Here is a 24,876-nt window from a genome sequence, read left to right on the forward strand (position 1 = left end):
AATATATGTAAAATAAACCAAATTATACTTAGAAATTAAATAAACATAATTAAATATATTGTATAATATTTAAAATGTATAATTAATATATATAATTTAATAAAACTTTAATTAAACATATACATATAACATATAATATATATACTTACTCAATAATTAATTTTACTAATAATTTCTGTAACGTATAAATTATTAAATGTTTTTAAAAATTACCAATACATCTATACACATAAAATAATAACATTAATAAATATTTAATAATTACATATAGCAAATAATAATCAATATTTTTAATGTGAATAATTTTTATTATTAATGATATATTACAATAGCAAAAATAATACAAAACATATGAAATATCAGACACAATAAAACTACTAGTCCAACTCCAACAAAAACAACAGTAAGGAAAATGTTGGATACCGTAGGGGTAAAAATTACTATTCCAACTCCAAAGAGTGCAACAGTAGGGAAAGCGTTGGATAGCGTAGGGTTAAAATTACTATTCCAACTCCAGAGAGTGCAATAGTAGGGAAAGCGTTGGATAGCGTAAAGGTAAAAATTACTATTCCAACTCCAGAGAGTGCAACAGTAGGAAAAGCGCTGGATAGCGTAGGGGTAAAAATTACTATTCCAACTCCAAAGAGTGCAACAGTAGGGAAAGCGTTGGATAGCGTAGGGTTAAAATTACTATTCCAACTCCAGAGAGTGCAATAGTAGGGAAAGCGTTGGATAGCGTAAAGGTAAAAATTACTATTCCAACTCCAGAAAGTGCAACAGTAGGAAAAGCGCTGGATAGCGTAGGGGTAAAAATTACTATTCCAACTCCAGAGAGTGCAACAGTAGGGAAAGCGTTGGATAGCGTAGGGGTACAAATTACTATTCCCACTCCAGTAAGTGAAACAGTAGGTAAAGCGCTGGATAGCGTAGGGGTAAAAATTACTATTCCAACTCCAAAGAGTGCAACAGTAGGGAAAGCGTTGGATAGCGTAGGGGTAAAAATTACTATTCCAACTCCAAAGAGTGCAACAGTAGGGAAAGCGTTGGATAGCGTAGGGGTAAAAATTACTATTCCAACTCCAGAGAGTGCAACAGTAGGGAAAGCGTTGGATAGCGTAGGGGTACAAATTACTATTCCCACTCCAGTAAGTGAAACAGTAGGGAAAGCGCTGGATAGCGTAGGGGTAAAAATTACTATTCCAACTCCAAAGAGTGCAACAGTAGGGAAAGCGTTGGATAGCGTAGGGGTAAAAATTACTATTCCAACTCCAGAGAGTGCAATAGTAGGGAAAGCGTTGGATAGTGTAAGGGTAAAAATGACTATTCCCACTCCAGAGAGTGCAACAGTAGGGAAAGTGTTGGATAGCGTAGGGAAAAGAATTACTATTCCAACTCCAGAGAGTGCAATAGTAGGGAAAACGTTGGATAGCGTAGGAGTAAAAATTACTATTCCCACTCCAGTGAGTCCAACAGTAGGGAAAGCGTTGGATAACGTAGGGGTAAAAATTACTATTCCCACTCCAGAGAGTGCAACAGTAGTGAAAACGCTGGATAGCGTAAGGGTACAAATTACTATTCCCACTCCAGTAAGTGAAACAGTAGGAAAAGCGCTGGATAGCATAGGGGTAAAAATTACTATTCCCACTCCAGTAAGTGAAACAGTAGGGAAAGCGCTGGAGAGCGTAGGGGTAAAAATTACTATTCCAACTCCAGAGAGTGCAACAGTAAGAAAAGCGCTGTATAGCGTAGGGGTAAAAATTACTATTCCAACTCCAGAGAGTGCAACAGTAGGGAAAGCGTTGGATAGCGTAGGGGTACAAATTACTATTCCCACTCCAGTAAGTGAAACAGTAGGGAAAGCGCTGGAGAGCGTAGGGGTAAAAATTACTATTCCAACTCCAAAGAGTGCAACAGTAGGGAAAGCGTTGGATAGCGTAGGGGTAAAAATTACTATTCCAACTCCAGAGAGTGCAATAGTAGGGAAAGCGTTGGATAGCGTAAGGGTAAAAATTACTATTCCCACTCCAGTGAGTCCAACAGAAGGGAAAGCGTTGGATAGCGTAGGAGTAAAAATTACTATTCCCACTCCAGAGAGTGCAACAGTAGTGAAAACGCTGGATAGCGTAGGGGTACAAATTACTATTCCCACTCCAGTAAGTGAAACAGTAGGGAAAGCGCTGGATAGCGTAGGGTTAAAAATTACTATTCCAACTCCAGATAGTAAAACAGTTGGGAAAGCACTGGATAGCATAGGGATTCTATAAACATAATAACCAATTAAATAATTAGTTATAAAAAAATAGCATATTAATAATTAATTTACAAAATATGTATTATTAAATACCAATTATTTAAAATAAATATTTATATAAATAACTTTAAATTACATCCCACACTATTCCCCCTTTAACACACAACACACTACACATACAAAATACACAATACATTTAAATATCAGTTTATCTATTATTTACAATTAATAATACATTCTTTATAATTAATATACTTATTATTTACAAATTTATACATATTAACTACCAAATTACAATTATTCACGAATTAATTTTTAATTAACAATACATTAATTAGCAATAACAGCAAATAACATGGAATAATTAATTATTTATATTTACTATATTTAACGTACTAATAACAATTAAATACCAATTAATAATTAATTAACAATTAATTATTATTAATTACAAATAAATAAAAATTATCAGTAATTATTTGAATTTAATTACATCCCACCCTATTCCCCTATAAACCCACAACCCACTACACATAAAAATTCACATAATTAATTTAATCATCAATTAATCACTTAATAAAATTAAATCACCAATTAATTAGTAATTAACAATTAATTAATTAACAATACCAATAAATAAATATTAATATTAAACTAATTATAACTTATATAATTAACCAATTAATAAAATTAATTAACAATTAATAATTAATTAATCAATTAATATATTTAATTAACAATTAGTAATTAATTAACAATTAATTAATCATAAATACCAATTAACCAATACATATTAATTAATTAATTATAATTAAATTACTTCCCACCCTATTCCCCTATAAACCCACAACCCGCTCTGATACTAAAACGCTAAATTATATTTTAAATAATTATTAATCTCTAAACATTTATTTTTAAATGTATTAAAATACATTACAATAATCTTTAACATACAAATAAAATACATATTAAAATACATTACACTAATAAAATATCGATATTCTTGACATCGAAATTTTTGATTACGATATTACTTACATCTATATTAATGACTTCGATATTATTAACTTCGATAATACTTACCTTGGGGTCGATATTCTGTCCATCGATATTCTTGACTTCGATATTCTTTACCTACGATATTTACAACTCACTGCTCACCTGCCCTCACATAGGCTACATATTATGAAGCAAATACGGGCCTTTAGAGCACATGTGCCTTCCTTTGACTTCTCTGTGACCTGGGCAGCTTGGCTCCGCTGCCCCAGGTCAGTCCGGTCTCACAAGCTCCCCGTCCTTCGGCCGCCTGTGATTAGCATCAGGGCTTGACACACCATAAAGCCTTTTCATCCTACACGAGCCTCCAGCTAATCTCTTTCACACCTGACTGTTCCTGCTTTATGGCTTGTTTTCTAAACAGGAGATGCTCGTGTTTATTGGGGCCTGTTGATATCTGATGTAGGATCTGAGCCTTGCTGGGTAAATAATTGTGGGCTGGCTTAACTGGAATGTGGGATGGTCATCATGACTCTGCCTTTCCTTTGAAATGTATACATGTATATGGCCATATCGTAAACCAAGGAATGTGTGCCTGAAGCATGATATTTTGTATTTAAGGAGAAGCCCGTTTCTGTGATTTTTAGCAGTCTCCTGAGAACATACACGCTGTTGTACTTCTAGGATACCTGTAATTGGTCTGCAGCCAATAAACTGATCTTTGACTTCACCCAGAAGACTCTGGTGCCAATTACGATCCGGTAAAAAAAATTCCCGTACGACTCGTATCCGGTCTTTTTACCGTACGAATCGTACAAGTGCCGTACAAACTGGCAATCACGATTCGCATGGTAAAAAGTCCATACGAACCGCCTTGGGAATTATTCCCCACACGTCCTCGGGTCGGAAAATGTGTCCGACACGTCCTCGGACGATTTACCGTACAAACGTGAAAAGCGAAGTCCGACCGGGGAATCACGATCCGTCCCGGGCGTCCGAATGTACAACCGTATGGTTAAAAGACCGTCTGCACCCGAGTACGTGTCGAACCCCCCGTGTATGTACACCCGAGTACGTGTCGAACCCCCCCGTGTATGTACACCCGAGTACGTGTCGAACCCCCCATGTATGTACACCCGTGTACGTTCGAGTCGTACCCCCACCCGTGTATGTATGGTGCGTACCCCCAGCGCTCGGGGTACGCACCGTACATACACAGGTGGGGGTACGACTCGAACATACACGGGTGTACATACACGGGGGGGTTGGACACGTACACGGGTGTACATACACAGGGGGGTTCGACACGTACTCGGGTGTACATACACGGGTGGGGGTACGACTCGAACGTACACGGGTGTACATACACGGGGGGTTCGACACGTACACGGGTGTACATACACGGGGGGTTCGACACGTACTCGGGTGTACATACACGGGTGGGGGTACGACTCGAACGTACACGGGTGTACATACACGGGGGGTTTGACACGTACTCGGGTGTACATACACGGGGGGGTTCGACACGTACTCGGGTGTACATACACGGGGGTTTGACACGTACACGGGTGTACATACACGGGGGGTTCGACACGTACTCGGGTGTACATACACGGGGGGTACGGCGCGTACATGCGGGGGCTGGGGGGGGTACGGCGCGTACATGCGGGGGCTGGGGGGGTACGGCGCGTACATGCGGGGGCTGGGGGGGGACGGCGCGTACATGCGGGGGCTGGGGGGGGTACGGCGCGTACATGCGGGGGCTGGGGGGGGGGGTACGGCGCTTACCGGGCCACCTACTCTGGTCGTTTCGCGCCGTACTTCGCTTTTCCAGCACTTTTTGGGTGCCGTAAAAATATTGCCGTCCGGACTGCTGTCGGTTTGAATCGTAATTCCTGGGTCGTGAAACGCGGCCTGAGAGCGTCCCGACGTCACGTCGGCGCATTCCCCGGATCCCATTTGTATGTATCTTTTCGTCGGTCGGTGTTTTGTACGACTCGTACGGAAATGGTGTTTCCGTGCGAATCGTACTTGCATGTTTGTAAAGTTTTACGACCGGGTACGAGTCGGACGGAAAAAAGCCTCCGTCCGACGGTTCGTACCCGGTTTTTGCCGGATCGTAATCGGCACCTCTGTGTTTCTGTAGGTCTGAAACAGGAAGAACCCGAAGTCATAGGGTGTGTTCCCCTGCACCGCTGGGCTTAAAATTCCCAGTACTTTAGTTGGCGCCCAACTCGGCGCGATTTCAGAGGTACCGGTCCAAGCCAGAGGTTCGTGAGGAGCTTCGTGTGGAAATTCCGGAGGAAGGCCGCCACTTCATTGACCCCTGCATGTCGACGTGGTCCGAAAGTCTTTTCTGCGAGGTTCTCCGCGTCCCGACGGCTACGAAGGACTGCTGCCCTGATTAATCGCCCTGTTTTGGCCCCTTGACGATTTTTGTAGTGCGAAACAATCGAGAGAGTCTTCTGGTGACGCCATTGATCATCGATATTCAGTTAAGTATAAGTGGAGCATCTCCCAGTTTGAATTTGGTATCCTTCGGGATTATTTTGATTTGGAGTTTGCAAACGCCAAAGCCAGAGGACTCGTGTATTCACGAGACTATCGTAATCGATAATCCTTTGAAGTTTGGAACTAGACTAGTGAGCCTGGTGCTAGTGTATTTGGAAGATTATTTTGTTTGGGTTGTGGAAGGGATTTCCAGTTAGAGGATTCATGTCCGGTTCCTCCAATTGGAACTCCAACTTATGAGCTTTATGTAAAACATGGCGTGGGCCCCATTGCATATAATGAAATATGGATCCGATACACCAAAAAGGACGGTGTTTTAAAATGGCCCCAAAATGGTAGTTTCGATACAGATATCTTAGATAATTTGGAAGTTAAATTGTTTAAAAAGAAAGCCCGGCCGGCGATGTTTGATTCTTTCTGCCTATGGCGAAAGGAAGCCAAACAGAAGGAAATTAAGCTAGCGAAAAGGAATAAGAGAGAAAGAGGTATGTCAGTTATGCAAGCAGCTGTGCAATTTAAAGATAATGAGGAGGAACAAATGAATGAGCAATTACATAGACAGCGCAAACTAGGGATCGATAAATGTTACCCTGTTTTGTCACCCCTTGTGCAAGATGAGACAAAAGAGAATGAGAAAGATTCCCTAATGTCCCATTTGCTAAGTTCGCCACCCCCATATGCGCAAAATGCCACAGCACCTCCACAGCTTGTAAATGCGCAGCCTCCAGTAAATATGCCGCAAGCCTTCCCACATCCACCAGCTCCTCCTCAGCTGGCTCCTATCCCTGCAGTGCAGCCCTCTCAAGGGCCGCCAGTTGTGTTACCTGTTGCCCCCGCGCTTCCTGCGACTTTGCCTAGCACGCCAGCGGCTTCCCCTGGCGCTCCTTCTTACACTACCCAGGTACCTGTATCTGAATCCGTTTTTCTTCCCTCTGTCTATCCCCCTGTTTTCGCCTCAACTTCTCCTTCAGCACGACAACGACTAGCTAATGTAGTTACTAGTTTAATGTCGCCTCTCTTTGGGTCATCTAGTGCGACCCCTGGCTTACAGCGTAAGCAATTGCGCAGTCAGCTGCCTGATCCTGAAGAGAAAAAGACATTAGATCATATGGCGCGTAGGTGGATTATTTTTTCTTCACTGTATGATGTGGAGTCAGTTGTTGACGTTTTTCACCAATGGGATGCCCCGAAACAGAGGTATGTGTTCGAGAAAATGTGTGAAATCCTCTGTGAGGAATTGGATGATCATGGTAGAGACCCAAACCCGCAGGAGTTGTGTCGAGTGAGATTCGATTTTGGAAAAGGTACGATTGTGGGTCCCGATGTAAATAGAGCAGTTGCGATCTTATTATCCTTGAGGAATGATGATTGTCAACAGTTGTTGTTTGAACAAGATTTCCCTGTGGGGAGAAAGGTAAAAGCGCGACAATACCCTATGAGAGAAGTCCCTCCGGTATGGAAGGAAGCTGTTGCGGCTGATGCCGCTAATGGTATTGCTGCTATGCCAGCTCATTTTCAGCGTGTTTGGGTGCATGTCCCATGGAAGCGATCTGAGGTGTTAGCGCTCAAGCAGAGATTGTCTGACCCCATAAAAACCCTGCAGGATATTATAAGGAGTTATCACAAACTGCAGGATCATGTATCATGAATCTAGCTGACATTGATATGTTGTTTGGAAATGTTGTTCCACAGCCTTTGTGGGGGTCAATTCGTAATGTAGATCACGATGCAGGACTAGGTGCTACATGGGCTAATATTATTGCCGCAGACACTAGACAAGTTGGTGGTGCAAAACCTGAGCCTCTGGTAGCAGAACTCCCTGGCAGAATTATTACATATATGAAAACATTAATGCCCGCGATGCGCGTAAATTGGGATAAATTATCCGCATGTAAGCAGAAGAAAGATGAGACAGTTTCCGATTTCTTCACCAGGTTTGAAGAAACGTTTATCGACCACAGTGGTCAAGACATGAGCACTGAAGGTGGCCAACGGTTATTTGTTGATAAATTTGTGCAGAATCTACTTCCCGAGTTGTGTAAAAAATTAAAAGACTCAGAAAGTTCCTGGGCTGTTTCCTCTTCAGCGCAAATACTGGCTACTGCACAGTATTATGAAAATAGAGATAAAGATGAGAAGGATAGAACAGATAAGAAAACGAAAGAACTGAAAACAAAGGTCCTCTTGCAGCAGGCTTATCCACCACGTGGAGGACAGAATAATTATAGGCAAACACAAGGTATCTATCAGCAACCCCAACAATTTCAGAATAATCAGCAAATGAATGGGTATTATCAACCACGAATCCCTGTAGGTCCCAACCAATGTTCATATTGCAAAGAGGAAGGTCATTTTAAATATAGTTGCCCTAAATAAATGCAGCGTAACAGTAATGCGTATGGCGCAAGAGGTAGAGGTGGTCAGCAAGCTCCTAGAGGCAGAGGGCGTGGAAATGCTCCCCAGAACGCGCGTCCTCTTCCCCCTCAAAATACCATAAATAGCTTTGATCAGCAAGCCAACGCGACTGGTAATACAGCTCAGTATTACAATAATGATTATTATGCAGAAGATGACAATGTAGAAGATAATGATTACTAGGACAGCCGTAGACAGAGAGAGGGAGTTGTTTCAGTGCCAGTGGATCAGAGCGGACCTTATGTTAAAGTAACTACAGCAAATGTAACGGAGCCCTTTCTGCTGGATACTGGTGCTGCAAAGAGTTCAATCATGCATTCAAAACTCCCTGGCGCGCCTTTGTCTGGCGAAATGAATGTTTCAGTAGGTTTTTCTGGCGCCCCAGTTAGGAACCCGATTTCTAGTCCTATGTCACTTTCTGTTGGACCTTGTGAGCTAAAAGCACCCCTCATCCTAACGACAGGTTGTGGTGAAAATCTGCTAGGATTAGATTTGCTAAAAAGATTGCATGCAACGCTATATTGTTCTCCCTCAGGAGTACAACTTAAATTAGGCAAGAAAGTGATTTCCCCGATGTATTTGTCTAAAAATGCAATGCCACCTGAATTGTCATCCCTTCCGGATGTCCTTTGGGCTACTGGTCCCAATGATGTGGGTCTTTTGGAAATACCGCCATATGTGGTCACTTTAAAAGCCAATGTCAGATTGCCACGTATTCCCCAGTACAAGATCTCCAATGAAGGTCAGAAAGCATTGTTAGCAATTGTCAGTGATTTGATTAAAAAGGATGTAATTGAAGAGACAAGAGGCAACGTTTGCAATAGTCCTGTTTTACCTGTCTTAAAACGAACGGACCCTTCACAGCCACCTGTTTACAGATTTGTGATTGATCTTAGAGAGGTTAATAAGATTGTTGTGCCACAGTTTCCAGTTGTCCCTGATATAACTGCCTTGTTAACCATGATTCCAGCCTCTGCTGCATGGTTCTCAGTGATCGATTTAAAGAATGCTTTCTTTAGCATCCCAATTGCAGAGGAGAGCAGAGACATTTTTGGCTTTAGTTTAGGAGGCCGAAGCTTCCGCTTTAAACGCGCTCCCCAGGGCTACTGTGAGTCCATCAATATACAGTCAGGCTTTAAAAGCGCAGCTTGATGCACTGGTTTTACCCAGTGGTGCTATCCTTATTCAGTACGTTGACGATTTACTAATCGCCGCGGATACTGAAAAGATTTGCAAAAACGCTACCTTGTCATTGTTGCGTCATTTGTCTGCCTTTCATCACAAAGTGTCTCTCTCAAAGCTGCAATATTGTCGACAAGAAGTGACCTACTTAGGTCATCTCTTATCGAAGGAGGGAAGGAAACTGACCCCAGAAAGAATTCAAGCCATTGCACAGTTGAGTGTGCCAAGAACACAGAGAGAAGTGCGTGCTTTCTTGGGCATTATTTCATACTGTAGGCATTGGATTCCCAATTTTTCCTTGTTGGCAAAACCTTTGTTAGCATTAACATGCAAAGACACACCGAATCCTATCCCATGGTCTGAAGAGTGTCAGAAAAGTTTTGGGGAATTGCGTAATGCATTGTGTTCAGCTCCTGTGTTGGGTACCCCTGACTACAGCAAGCCTTTTACATTGTATGTTCATGAGAAAGATGGTTGCGCATTATCAGTGTTAACACAGCCTTTTGGCGACAGACCGCGTCCATGCGCATATTTTTCGTCAACCTTGGACCCGGTAGCGAGGGCATTGCCAAGTTGTTTGAGAGCTACAGCCGCCGCAGCTATGTCTATTCGACAGTCTGCTGGCCTAGTAATGGATAATACATTGATTGTTATGGTTCCACATGCTGTGGACACATTGTTAAACAGGACCAAGACACAACACTTAACTAGTGCGCGATTATCCGGATATGAGCTGACACTGTTAGCAAATCATATACACATAAAGAGATGCAACACGTTGAATCCAGCTACATTATTACCAGTTCCAGCAGACCTAGATGAGATTGAGCAACATGATTGTCTGTTCAGAACAAAAGAAGAGACGAAAGGGAGAGTAGATCTTAAAGATACTCCCCTGACTGAGTGTGATGGTACTTTATGGGTGGATGGTTCGTGTTTCAAGCTTCCGAATGGTGATACGACTGCTGCATATGCTATCACGACTTTGCACACGATTGTGGAAACTGCACGTGTGCCACAAAATTCGGCTCAAGCAGCAGAATTGATTGCCCTTACGAGAGCATGCGTACTGTCTGAAGGAATGAAAGTGAACATATATACGGATAGCCAGTACGCCTTTGGCGTGGCGCACAGTTTTGGGCGATTGTGGAAAGAACGTGGGTTCCTGACTAGGCCTGGGCTAAAATTCCGTTCCGCTTGCGGAAATTGCGATAATTTGAAATTATGGCATTCCGCGGAGAGCGCGAAAATGTCAAAATTTCCGCAATCCGCATCTTACCGGAATTTTTTTGCTTGCTCGCGCTGTAAAAAAACGACATTCTCGCGTGCGCGCGATCGCCTTACCTGAATCCTCGTGTTCGCCGACAAGTTTTCCCGATCCGGTCGCGTTCTCCACGAGATGTTGGATTGTTGGTAGCCGTTTGCGCTGTCGCGCGACAGTTTGCGCCTGCAGTAACGTCATTCGTCACGCGATCACGTCTTTCTTCTCGCGATCATGCACCGTGAGACAAATGAAAACAAGATGGCCGCGCCCATGAGCAACCGCCTGGGTAAGTTGGGGAGCCGCGACCACGCAGAAAATACCGCGAACCGGCGGGAAAATAACGTCCGCATCTTCGCGATATTTCCGCGTGTTTGCGGAGATTTTTAACATTTTCACGATAGCTTGCGAAAGGGAATTTCGCAAATTCCGCCCACCCCTATTCCTGACTTCGCATGGAGCTAAGATTCAGAATGGCAAGTTGGTGAATGATCTCCTTGAGTCGCTGACCCTACCGTCACAAGTTGCGATTATGAAATGCAGTGCGCACAAGAAAATCACTGATGATGTTGGTCGTGGTAATGCGTTTGCTGATGAAGTCGCGAAAGAAACAGCAAAAGATGTGAAGACTCGAATGTATGTTGCAGGCCCTGCAAGATGGGTTGGTGATGTTGGAATGTGTGAAAACACAATAGAAAGTGTAAAGTCCCTTCAAGCTGAAGCCACAGAGAAAGAGTTGAGCAAGTGGAGAGAAAGTATGGGTAAGTTGGATGAGAATGGTTGTTGGATTGATCTGTCAGAACATAGGCGATGGTTGTTACCTGATGCATACGTGCTTCCAGTGGTTACTATGGCACATGGAATGGCACATATCAGTATGAAAGGAATCTGTAAGTTGTTGGCTCCAGTGTGGCAGAATGCTGGGATTCCCAAGTGTGCAGAGAATGTGGTCAAGAATTGTAAGGTATGCTTGAAATACAACCCTGGTAGGGGAACCCCAACTCCAGCTGGTCATTTTGTGCCTCCATCATATCCATTTGAAGTTTTGCAGCTAGATTTTATCCACATGGAAAGGTGCAACAACCTGAAATATGTATTGGTGGTTGTTTGCGCTTTTTCAAAATGGATAGAAGCCTATCCCCTAAAGGACAACACTGCTCTGTCCACAGCCAAAGCCCTTGTGAAGGAATTTTTCCCTAGGTTTGGAATGCCAAGAATGATGTGAAGTGATAATGGGAGTGAATTTGTGGGCCAAGTGATGAAGAATGTGTGTGAGGGATTAGGGATCAAGCAGAAGTTCCACGCTGCAAATCACCCCCAATCAGCTGAATTAGTAGAGCGCTACAATGGCGCTCTAAAACTCAAGCTGGCCAAAATCCAGGCGAGCTCCGGTCTTAAATGGCCTGACGCTCTGCCTCTAGCACTCCTGTCCACCAGAATGACCGTACACTCACGAGTGGGACTTAGCCCATACGAGGTTATTTTTGGCCGCCCGGCCAATGTATGGGGTGTGCCAAGACCGACAAAATTCAGCGAAATCGAACATCCAGTACTGCTTGATTACTTGTACGAATTGACGGCTAAATTGCGTGTTTTACACCAACAGGTGCATGATACTCTCCCCCAGGCCTCTGAAGCTCCAGGACACCCTATCGACCCTGGCACGTGGGTTCTGGTGAAGAATTTCCAGCGCAAAAGCAACGATGAGCCTCGTTGGATCGGCCCTCATCTCGTACTTCTGTCTACAAGATCAGCTGTTCGAGTAAAGGGGAAGAAGAACTGGATCCACGGCGCCCACGTCAAAAGGATACCTTTGCCTCTGCCGCATGACCAGTGGGTCCAGGAGGGTATCGCTGACTCTGAAACAGACACTGTACCTCGTTTTGTGCCGTTCAGTGATGCACGCATAAAAGGCACAACTTCAGCACAACAGAGTGACGATATTTTGCAAGAAGCTGTGCCACCGTCAATTCGATTGGACACTACAGAGCCTGAACTCTTGTTTCAAGATCAGACAGTACCTGGCCGTTTCCACTACAATCTAAGACCAAGGCCTATGGACAAATAAATATTCTTTTTCTTTTACCTTTTTATTTTTTTTAATATCATAGTTCTCCCATCTGAAGGACTTTCTTGATTTTTGTTTTTCGAACCACCATCCGGGTTCAGCCGCAGGGTCGCGGTGCCAAGTCTTTGGGGTACAGGCCGAAGACATTAGGTCAACGGTTCTGGTTGGTCTAGGGCGTTCCCTGGACTGACAGGCGTACCCCTTAGCAGAAGAAACTCACCCGCCGCGAGCGGCACGATTAGAGGATGGAGTTTTTCAAGATGGAGAGACCCGCTGAGGAAATGAACTTTAAAGCAAGAATGTGTAAAATAATGAAGAGCAAACGTTTTGTATTTTTATGTTTGTTTATATTATGTAGTATGGTAGTGTTTACTGTAGGATTTGTATTCTTCTCCTCTCAAGAGCCCATTGCACCCACTGTACAGCCTATACCTCCTCCTACTGTCTCCTCACACTCTTTTCACCCTCTGCCTGAACATGAACAAGCTAGACGGTCTGAGTTTGTAAACAACTTGTTTATTCAGCTCCTGCACCAGCACCAACTAGTCATGAATACAACCAATTGCTGGGTGTGTGGTTTAATGCCACATACCATTAATAAGGGTATTCCTTATCTAGTGCTGCCGTTTAGTTACAATGGATCGTCATGGGCATTCCAGACCATGTTTCTCTTTGCTCTAGACGCCTACTCCCCGCGACAACCGCGTTCCATCAGACCTAGCACAAATAATAAGGCTTTAATGAAAGGAGTTGCCGATATGAGCAGAGATATCGACGCATACTCATCTATACCCAAGGAGGAATTGAGAGCTTATGTAGGGTGGAATGCAACGGGGTATAGTATTAGTCTGGGTGAAAGACAGCGGAAAATTTCATCCCCAATCTGGGTCGTACCCACATAGGTCGGTTCTGTTTACAAGGTAATGGTCAGAATCCTAGAGCTCAACTGGGAAGAAGTGACTGTACTGAAACGTACACTTTTCCGTCACAGTTTTCCCCTGCGTTTTTGGCTGCCAAGGGTACATATTTTGTCTGCAATGACCGAGCGTATACATGGTTGCCCCCTGATTTCTCGGGCACATTTTATATTGCAAATCTGCTACCGCCAACATTTACTGCTGCCTCTGACTATCACAAAACTAGAGTTGTGAGAGGCGTGATTAGTAAGGAGGATACTGCCGGTCAAGAAGCAGGAGACTTCTTTTTGGGTTTCCTGCCGTTTTGGGGACCTATGGTCAATAGTAGGAACCTGAGACAACTGACTCGTGTGGTTGAATCCACTGTTAATGTTACGGCTGGTGCCCTTGGTAATTTGACAGCTGAGCTCCAAGCGGATCGCCTCATGACTTTGCAGAACCGCATGGTTCTAGACGTCATACTTGCAGACCGCGGTGGGGTATGTAAGGTTATCCAATCTAGTTGTTGCATTTTCATACCAGATAACGCTCCAACAGTTTATCAAGCCATCTCCAAACTGCATAAAATATCTGAGTCCATACACGTGGATAAAGGAGATTGGTCACTGGTGGGGTGGTTCTGGGAACTGATATCTGCCTGGGGTTGGAAAGTTCTGATGGTCGTTGGAATGATCTTAGCCATCCTTTTCCTGTTCTGTCTGTGCATACAATGTGCTCCTGCGATATGTGGCCTCTGTGCTACATTATGTGTAAGGAAACCTGTATCGAGGGCCGAGCTAAGTAATAGGATGATGCTACAGCAACATCTCCATGACTTCGTGAATATTGACCTAGACTCGGATTGATGTGAGTATAGTTATTGCCTATGTAAGGGCAAAAGGAGGGTCTGTCGTACTTTGAAATTTGGGGCCGCGTAGGAGGCAGGGCCCTACCCCTGTCTATCCCGGTATTAGCGAACCGCGAATGGTCAATGCGGTATGTACAAGTGCTTTGTGTAACGTTTTAGCTATGAATGCACTATGTATACGTTATTATACATTGACTCCGTGGGTTCCATTTTAGAGCAGTGGCCATCTTATGGTTGCCCTCACATAGGCACATATTATGAAGCAAATACGGGCCTTTAGAGCACATGTGCCTTCCTTTGACTTCTCTGTGACCTGGGCAGCTTGGCTCCGCTGCCCCAGGTCAGTCCGGTCTCACGAGCTCCCCGTCCTTCGGCCACCTGTGATTAGCATCAGGGCTTGACACACCATAAAGCCTTTTCATCCTACACGAGCCTCCAGCTAATCTCTTTCACACCTGACTGTTCCTGCTTTATGGCTTGTTTTCTAAACAGGAGATACTCGTGTTTATTGGGGCCTGTTGATATCTGATGTGGGATCTGAGCCTTGCTGGGTAAATAATTATGGGCTGGCTTAACTGGAATGTGGGATGGTCATCATGACTCTGCCTTTTCGTTTGAAATGTATACATGTATATGGCCATATCGTAAACCAAGGAATGTGTGCCTAAAGCATGATATTTTGTATTTAAGGAGAAGCCCGTTTCTGTGATTTTTAGCAGTCTCCTGAGAACATACACGCTGTTGTACTTCTAGGATACCTGTAATTGGTCTGCAGCCAATAAACTGATCTTTGACTTCACCCAGAAGACTCTGTGTTTCTGTAGGTCTGAAACAGGAAGAACCCGAAGTCATAGGGTGTGTTCCCCTGCACCGCTGGGCTTAAAATTCCCAGTACTTCAGCAGTCCACGGTGGTGGTGCGGCAGTGGTCCAACTGCCCAATTTCAAGTAGCGCGGTTGAACCGCCATGAGACCACTGCCGCATCCAGGGATCCGTGATCTCTGACCGTCTTGCAGCGGTCTGTGGCCCCTAATATGCGGGTGGTGCTGCTGCGGCACGAACAGGCCTATTAGGAGTTTCCTCACTGCCACACTTTTCATGGTGGTGAGCTCGCCTTGGAAAGTGTGGCGGAGAGGAAACAAAGGGGGCCGTACAGGGCCCTTCTGTTGCCTCTGCACCAGGGGATGCATGGAGGGGGGGTACATGTTGTGCCCTCCTGTATGCATGCACCCCCAGTTCCTGCAGGGCATGAACTTAGCAGTCCATGCCCTGCAGTAACTGACTTTGATGCTCCCATTGTAGGGCCTTTATTTTATAGGCACTGCAGGGAGCAGCCAAAGAACCACCCACCAGAGACAAAAAGCATCGTAATCTGGCAACGGTTTCTTATGGTGGTCTTGGAGTGGGGTGGCGGCGTGAAGCAAGACCGCCAAAGTCACAATAAGGCCCATACTGTATTGATTTTATGGAAGCCACGTATTAGAGAAGGCAATGGTGGTTTGGTTGTACAAGTAAGACATTTTCTAGGCAATTTGACCTATAAAGACAATACTTGAGCCACTAAAGAGCTGTTTCACTGTATTTCTGTTTACTTTGAAAGTTTGAGTGGCTGAGAATTATGGGAAGGCTTTAACACGTGCTCATTAGTTTGTGTTCCAAACTGAGATGGGTGAACCCAAAGTCTGCCTGAAAACTGACTACAGTGAAGGAGCTATTCTATGAGACCTTGAGTGATGATATTGACACTTGACTCACCATTGGGGTAGGGTGTTTCACAGAGGGTGATAAAGTCCACAATTGGATGGTCCATCTCCAGCACCGTGATTGCTTTCCCGTGCATGATCGTCAGGCTGGGTCTCCTACAGGCTTTGTCGTACGCGAGTCCACCCGAGAAGATGACAAAGGGCTCACTGCAGGATTACAAGCACAGGATGGCATATTTAGGAGACCACTTTGCTTAACTTTCACTTGTGGGCTAGTTTCAAAAGTTACTTATTGCCACAAACACGCTTTATACATGATCACCGCTTTGAAAGACATATACAGATGAGAAAAATATAAATAAAAGCATTCAAGAGTGGTGGTTCGGCAAGAGGCTGCGGTAGAAGCAAGTGCTAAATATTAAATAACCATTGCTATATAGAAAAACGATATGTATGTCGAACATGTTCTTATGTTAAATATTTTACTACCCTCAATGGAGGCAGGAAGAGCAAGCATGCAGAGTAACATTTCCACTCAATTGCACAAGACCCTGCTTCACTAATGTTGTGTGCAGTTGGGTCATGACCCTTTGTATACTAAGTAAAAAAGCCATGTGTGCGCCCTGCTTGTGCAAAAGCATTGGTGTTCCCTCGAGCCTCAGGTAAGAAAGTGACTTCACTCATTTCTCAGCAGAAAGGTTTGCCCTCTATCGGATGTTCTTGCCAGGGGTTTCTCTATATAGCTTATCAGCACTGAAACAAACCTATTCGAATTTAGGAAACTTCTTAAAACATGACTCTCTACCCAATATTTATCAGTTTATGTTCTTTCATCATGCAATATCAACCAGGTCCTCTACATCACCTGTCAGCTCTGTTTATGAGTGACAGTACGCTTTACAAATAACCGTAGCTAAATGAAATAAATCTATATACCATACCTGTTTTTACACGTCTTGTACTCTACTTTGAGAATGGGTTTACAGGGTTCGGGCTTCCTCCCATCTCTTGGAATTTTTCCTAAAAAGCAAAAACACAGCATTACCCTTTGTGAAATCTCAACAAACCTATAAAAGTGTAACCAAGAGCAGAAGTGAGCTTCTGTTCCATTTGGAAACAAAAGCAATATCCTAAACCTTAAGGGAAGAGACACAGGCTTCACAGCCCCCTGCTGCTCTGTACCGAATCAGGAACATGAGGACAGTGGCAGTGTTTCCATGGATGGAAACTTGCAGGCAACAATGAAACTTTCATAAAGTTCACTGAAATTGAACACCAGTTTGATCCCTATCAGATGTGTCCATAAATGGAGTGTGTGTTTAAGAGTTTGCCAGGCAGCATGTTACATATAGAGGAACTTGTCAACAGAGAATCATTCCCTTTTGCAGCACCATGCCCACATGTTGACAATTGATATATATATGCAGAATGAATCACAAAGGTGCACCACTTAATAACAAGAAAAGATAGACACATCACAAAACATCAAGTCCGTGTCTATAGTATTTTTCATATAGTATCTTCTTTTATTCACAAGATATTCTTTTATAAAAGACCACAGCCGACGAGTTTCGTCCGGTAACGGACTTCTTCAGAGCAATAGAACAAGAGACGCGGGCACTCCTAGAGAAAAGTCAGCGTCGGAGTTTCCGCAGTAGGTATATCTTACAAGCAGGATTTACACAACGCTCATATCCGCTGTGCATTAATGAAGCAAGGATAGTTACTTCCTATTAGGCAAAACAAGAATCCCAGGTATGATTCCCTCTGTATGAACCATTCTGAAAGGCGACTCACCTCAGCTCCTCTTCCTTACTTCTTCTTTCCCCTACGCTTCATTCTGCAGTTGCTCCTCCTGAATGCTCAGGTAGTGGTTAAAATAGATTGTTGACCTTTTACCTAAGTCGCTCTTCACATTTCTTTAAATTTCTCATTCATTAATACTCATTAGGAATTAAGAAGGATTTCAGTATTGCTGTTTGTATCCTCAAGATACAAAGTCAAGTCTATAGGTTGTGCTATATTTATAACCATTAAGATGATCCATCTTCAGCATGAACCCTGTCATTTAGTATTTTATGAGTATATATATATATATATTTATTCATATTCAAAATAATCCTCCATTCCTCAATCATCGACAAAGGAAAGCACCAGCACTGCAGCATATATTACATGCATTGTTTAATCGAGTGCCACTACTTGGCTCTTTCCCTTGGCAATGACTGAGGATTGGAGGAGGATTTTTAACATATGGGAGCTGGTTCCACCACCTTTTATCATGTAACGGGGCCATTGGGAGTGAGCAATATCAAGCCGATGTGTCGTGCTTTATTTCCAATCATTAAGATGACCGCTCTTCAGCATGAACCCTCCACCTTAGTATTTGTCGAGTTGGAGACTCCTCCGGAAGAGAGAGATATATATATAAATATATATGCACACACACATGCATTATACACACACATACATACATACATATATATATATTCACTTAAAAAACCATAGGTTTCACACACGTTATAATTAGGTGGATATTTCACTCGTAAAAAACCAATAAAATTCCCCCGTTATAGTTAGTTGAGATAACTATAACTCGCGCGCCCGCAATCCTCTGCTCATGACGTCACATATTACATCACTCATGACATGGTCAGTGGCATCACTCTTGACATCACTGATGACATCATCCTTGTGATAGAGTGGCGGTCGCGTGAGTTATAGTTATCTGAAGTAACTATAACGGGGGAATTTCATTGTTTTTTTACGAGTGAAATATCCACCTAACTATAACGTGTGTGAAACCTATGGTTTTTTAAGTGAATTTGCAAGGTTTTTTAAATGCTAATTCCTAACTATAACGTGTGTGAAACCTATGTTTTTTTCAGTGAATTTGTAGGGTTTTTTAAATGCTAAGTTATGTATGTATTATTATTTTTTTTATACATTTATTTTTCAATAAACTACGTATTAAAAATATATCATTTTTTTTTGGTTTTTCACCGTGCGCGCACCCCCGCGATTTAAAAAAAAACAAATGTAAATGTTTTTTTCTGCCTTCGGGGTCCTTCAGGGACCCCCTGACCAAGGCTAGGGGGTCAGGAACTCTCTACCCTGCCCCCTTTTCACGTTCGCCACCTTGCTTTTCCACTCTCACACTGAAAACAAACAAAATGGCGGCCGACACTTCCTGATTTCGACCGATTCGAACGTTGACTGACATGTAACAACCAATTAGAATTACGCTCGCGCACGTTAGGGTGCGCGCACCGTGCGCGTACGGTGCGCGCACGGTGCGCGGCTATAGATATGTATGTGCTTTTTACTGCAATTTTCTCAGGAACTGCTGAACAGATTGACTCCATATATGCAAAAGGCACTTCCCTGACCTGAGGACTACCTCTCTGCCAAATTTCAAGTAATTCTGTTCAGCCGTTCGGGCTGTACCTTCGACTAAAGGTCCTATGGGAAAATGCATGGGGAAAAGCGTTTTGGGACCCCCTTTTTTCTCGGCCCCCGCTTGACGAATCCCCCCGAGACTTTCAGGGTAGGAGCTGAGCGTAGCGCCCCATTAGTTTTGAAAATTTCGCAAAGATTCGTCAACCGGCGCCAAAGTTATTCAAAATAGAATTTTGAGATTTCCTATGGAAACACGGTCCTAACTATAACTATCTACTGGCGACCGCCAGTAGATAATATGTGTATATATATATATATATATATATATATATATATATATATCACTGAAAAAACCATAGGTTTCACACACGTTATAGTTAGGAATTAGCATTTAAAAAACCTTGCAAATTCACTTAAAAAACCATAGGTTTCACACATGTTATAGTTAGGTGGATATTTCACTTGTAAAAAACCAATGAAATCCCCCCGTTATAGTTAGTTCAGATAACTATAACTCGCGCGCCCGCAATCCTGCTCATGACGTCACATATTACATCACTCATGACATGGTCAGTGGCATCACTCATGACATTACTGATGACATCATCCTTGTGATAGAGTGGCGGTCGCGCGAGTTATAGTTATTTGAACTAACTATAACGGGGGAATTTCATTGGTTTTTTACGAGTGAAATATCCACCTAACTATAACATGTGTGAAACCTATGGTTTTTTAAGTGAATTTGCAAGGTTTTTTAAATGCTAATTCCTAACTATAACGTGTGTGAAACCTATGGTTTTTTCAGTGAATTTGTACGTTTTTTTAAATGCTAAGTTATGTATGTATTATTATTTTTTTTATATATTTATTTTACAATAAACTACGTACTAAAAATATATATATATTTTTTTGGTTTTTCACCGTGCGCACACGGTGCGCGCACCCCCGCGATTAAAAAAAAAAATAATTTAAATGTTTTTTTCTGCCTTCGGGGTCCTTCAGGGACCCCCTGACAAAGGCTAGGGGATCAGGAACTCTCTACCCTGCCCCCTTTTCACGTTCGCCACCTTCCTGTTTCACTCTCGCACTGAAAACAAACAAAATGGCGGCCGACACTTCCTGATTTCGACCGATGCGAACGTTGACTAACATGTAACCACCAATCAGAATTACGCTCGCTCCATTCTAAACTGAACAGCTCTCAAACTCGCTTTAACGGTTGTTCCACATACTTTTATAGAGCAAGGACTTGAACTTTTTGGGTAGTTTCATTTTCAGATGCTCTTAAACCGTTCTCGCGAGATCGCAGCCGCACGATGAATGGAAGCGTTCTGTTCGACGGTATTTTACGTCTTTAACGCTCAGCAACTTATGAGCAGTGTGCGATGTTTCCCGCCTCAAGTTTAGTTTCGTGAGCTTCATGGCTCTGGCACTTAGAGCTTTCCTCGTCAATGTGCTTTTATAAACCTGGCGTGAATGAACATGTTCGAAATTGAGTCTTTACATTGGCATAAATGCTCGTACCGTCCAACCGTACTGCCGCTAGAAATGTGAGACATTGGCACGCTTGATAGACATATCCGGGGAGGTCACAGATGCGTGTTAATCACAGGACACACACATTTTACAATCTGTTACCAGGCGTGGGGGTTTCCACCTTTGGAAGTGAAGGTCTGCTTTCTTCACTACTTTCATTCATACAACGTGTCTTTAACCAAAACACAGAGTATATGTGAAGTGAATGCTGCCCTGGAAGGGTATCTTAGCGCTGAATAACAAATTTTGATTGTTACCTTACTCAAGGATACTCATTTTATCGACCTCAGGAAGACGAAAGGCTGAGTGTACCCGCTGAATTTGAACCTCTCACCTTGAGGTCAAACATCCCATCTGCTCAATGTAAACTTAGTTTTTGGGTAAATTGGTATGTATGCGCTTTTTAACTCCTTTTAAAAGATCTGGACTTCTTTATTAAATTCTATTTTACAAGTACTCATAATGTGCACCATCAATGTCAGGCGGCCACTGAGACTGCTGCAGAAATTCTTGCTAATAACTTTATGCAGGACCACTGGAATTATGCAAGAGGTGAGGTCCTGAGTGCGCAGCTGGGTTGACTAAATTGTGCGGCACGGAAAGGGCAATTATTTACCGTAATGTGGCACATTTTGTGATGGTGTTACTTCATAATTATGTCATGTTTTCACATGTTAACACTGTCTGGCCCAAAGTTTCCAGTTAATTATCACCAGCTTATTATCAAAATACAGCAATATTCAAATTGAACATGACTAATCAACCTTTGCATAGGGCCTTCTGCTACTCGGCAACATGTGTCGCCATTATTTTTGTAATTTTGGATCTATTTTAACTAGAAACATTTTTTTCTTAAAATCAGCACATTATGCGACAGGTGATGGCTTATGTGGCAAATGCTGCAAATTCATAATGATACGGAAAACGCTGTAGCCGCAGAATCACATATTTCGTTAAAGTAAATGTTTGTATATAACCTTTGTTTTGCACCATTGTAATTACTAATATCTTTCTTTTTATGGGCAAAGCACTCCTTCACCCTCCTCACGGATATCATTTTTTAGTTGCTTAGTGTCAATTTATCCTCTGTTCTAAATGATGTTTATCGCTCCATTTCAAACAGTACATCTATCAGACCTTCTTCAGCATTTACTCGACGCTGATTGGGAGAAGGACAGCAGGGCGACACCTCTCCTGTTTCAGTGTTCCTGAACCTCTAGGTTCCGTTAACTGACTCATTTCATTGCAATAAATAACAAGCATTGGCATAGGACCTTATAAGTGTTTAGCCATGCAACAGCTGATGCTGTTGTACCAAAGATATTGTGCTGCATAACTAAATACTTATAAGGTCCCAAAAGCGAGACCTATTGGCTATGCCAATGCTTGTTTCTTATGGACTTTATGTCCACTCTCCTACCCAAAGACATTCTACACATCCTGGAGAACAAGAAGAATCCAAACTTCCAACAGATGGTAGAACCAGGGAGTTCCGCAGCACCCAATAGGACAACAGAAGTGGTGAGAGTGGGCACTTCACACCGCCTTGCCATGACTTGGAAGAAGCTAGAAAGGGTTCCTCCTTTAATCTCCGTCCTATTGATATAAGGCTATTGAACCAAGAAAGGCAGCCGGCTCGTTGAGGCGGTCACCTGCAATCGATACCTGGCTCTCCATCCAACAACATTTATGAATTCATCTTATTTACTCTGGGTCTGATGCTTACAACATTTTGCGATTTATTCCTGCAGGTTCATTCCTACGTTTGGAGAAAACAATTTACTTTTTTTAGAATTCAAAGAGACCTCTGGGAGTACTCCTTGAAAGATGCACTAATCGCAGTTTGGCCAGAAAAGTTCTGGAATTCTTTTGTGAATTACAAGTTCATCCTGAAACTGGCCTTAGCAAACGACTCGGCCGCTCCCCCATACCCTCCAGGGGGCCGGATGAGCACTTTGCCAGGGCTAGTTTCGGTTCCCAGTCTGGCCCTGCCACTCTTACCCTGGAACCCACACTTTCGTCCCGGGTAAGAATTTCTGCTCGTGCATAATATTACACCAGAGCAGTGTAATATTAATAGTGTAATTTGTCTATACTGGTGTAATTTTACATGTGAACAAATGGATTTGCCAGTTTACATTAAAATGTTGCCAATAAAAAATTAGAATTTACACTCAAAATAAAGTCTGCGTGTATCTCATATAACTTTGTGTAAATGTAAATGGAGCCGTCAGTGACTAGGTGTAAATTTCAAAACGTCAGCATCTCATAACGTAGGTGGTTGTGGGTGTGGCTGGCAGCCCATGGAAAAGGGTTTGCTCAACATGCTTCTCTACCAGCTGCCAGTGGCAGCCGACATGGCTTGCGGGTGGCTGGAGAGGGGGGTTGCGGTCGGGGAGTCAGGCGGGGGGTTGGGCTACGCAATATAAAAGGAAGTACCCTGCTGCCGGGTCCCGCGTCCCTGCTCCTGCTCTCCTCGCCTTAACTCGAGGAACAGGAAGCACAGCCAGGTCCCACTGACCAATCACAACGCTGCATTGCAGTGCTGTGATTGGTAAGCACCCAGGCTCTCCTGACCAATCACGATGCTGCACTGCAGCGTTTTAATTGGTCTGAGCATCCTGTTCGACCCTCAGCCAGGGAATGGGGCCTGGGCATGTTTTCCATGCAGGCTGTAATGCAGCGTGCACAGATAACAGGGAAAGAGCGCATAACTGGCTTGGGGAGCCCGAGAGGGGCCGACCAAATAGTCATTGCGCACTTAGGAGTGGACAATCCACTCTTCCCCTGCCCTGTTCCAAGAGCAGGGCAGCCCCGCCCACCCGTCCGCCCACAAAGCAGCACGAAGCATAAAATGATAATAACTTCAAGTCATTATCATTTATATTTCGTACTTTGCACTGCTTAAAAGCAGTGGGGTGACGCTCCTGCGCCACAGCGGAGGAGCCGCCACTACCAGCTGCCCTGCTTACAGCATCATCCTGTACACATGTATGCATGTAGTACTTCTATAGAGTGACCCTAGCAAAAGGCAAGCATGCAATCAACACGTGGTGAGGGAGGTAGATGGTTTGTGGACGGTTAATGCACTCTCTTATAGTGTTTTTTAAAGAGATCTGTGTACAACTCTTTCCTAAATTTGGAACAGTGATGGGGTGGTCCTGTGAATACAGAGAAGTTGTTTTAAGTCCCAGGTGCATACACGGAAGCGACCCGCTGACTTGTTTTTATCTTTCTTGCTCTTCGTAGTCTGCAGCCTGTTGGTGTTCTGCCCAGCACCAGCAGATAAGCTGGGGTGCTGCTAGTGATGGCTCTGTAAATGATGCAGCTGGTTTTGGAGAGAGGAGCTGATGTCGGTCCAGTAGGTTGGGAGTATTATAAACATATTTTTTCAAGCCCTGGATGAGACCTGCTGCGGCATGTAGGATGCCCTTAATGGGTGGCAGCGTGGAGTGTTGCAGGCCATGGAGCAGAGCGTTACCAGCATCCACATGCAAGAGTACGAGGGCTTGAACAGCAGTTCCGTAGTTGTTTTCTGGGGAAAACTGTTTCAATTTCTTTGGAAGAGAGAGCTGATACTAGGCTGTCTTTGCTTTGTGAAAGTGTGTTCCTTGATGGTGGGGTTGCTGTCTAGGGTTAATGTAAGTGACTTAGCATTTCGTAAAAGTGAACAAGGTGTGCACTGTTTCTCGTTTGTTCTTTGTTGTAAATAAAGTAAGTCCATTCTGCTTTAGTGCCAGGAGGGCCGGTTTTTAGCAGTTTGTGGGCCTGCTTTATGGCCAGGTATGTTG

General features: G+C 43.4%; 1 protein-coding gene across 8 annotated transcripts in view; it reads right to left on the minus strand.

Moving 5' to 3' along the window:
* The window catches only part of STXBP5L (syntaxin binding protein 5L), a 1,956,595-nt gene that overhangs the window by 878,218 nt on the left and 1,053,501 nt on the right, over positions 1-24,876 (minus strand). For all 8 annotated transcript variants that reach the window (XM_085621040.1, XM_085621038.1, XM_085621036.1 and 5 more), the window contains exons 9-10: positions 17,092-17,170; positions 16,203-16,357 (exon numbers count right to left, since the gene is read on the minus strand). In XM_085621040.1, coding sequence (XP_085477166.1) covers positions 16,203-16,357; positions 17,092-17,170 — 234 coding nt within the window. The remainder of the gene's footprint in view (positions 1-16,202; positions 16,358-17,091; positions 17,171-24,876) is intronic.

Source organism: Triturus cristatus, chromosome 8, assembly GCF_964204655.1.
Source record: "Triturus cristatus chromosome 8, aTriCri1.1, whole genome shotgun sequence".
In the NCBI taxonomy this organism is placed as follows: domain Eukaryota; kingdom Metazoa; phylum Chordata; class Amphibia; order Caudata; family Salamandridae; genus Triturus; species Triturus cristatus.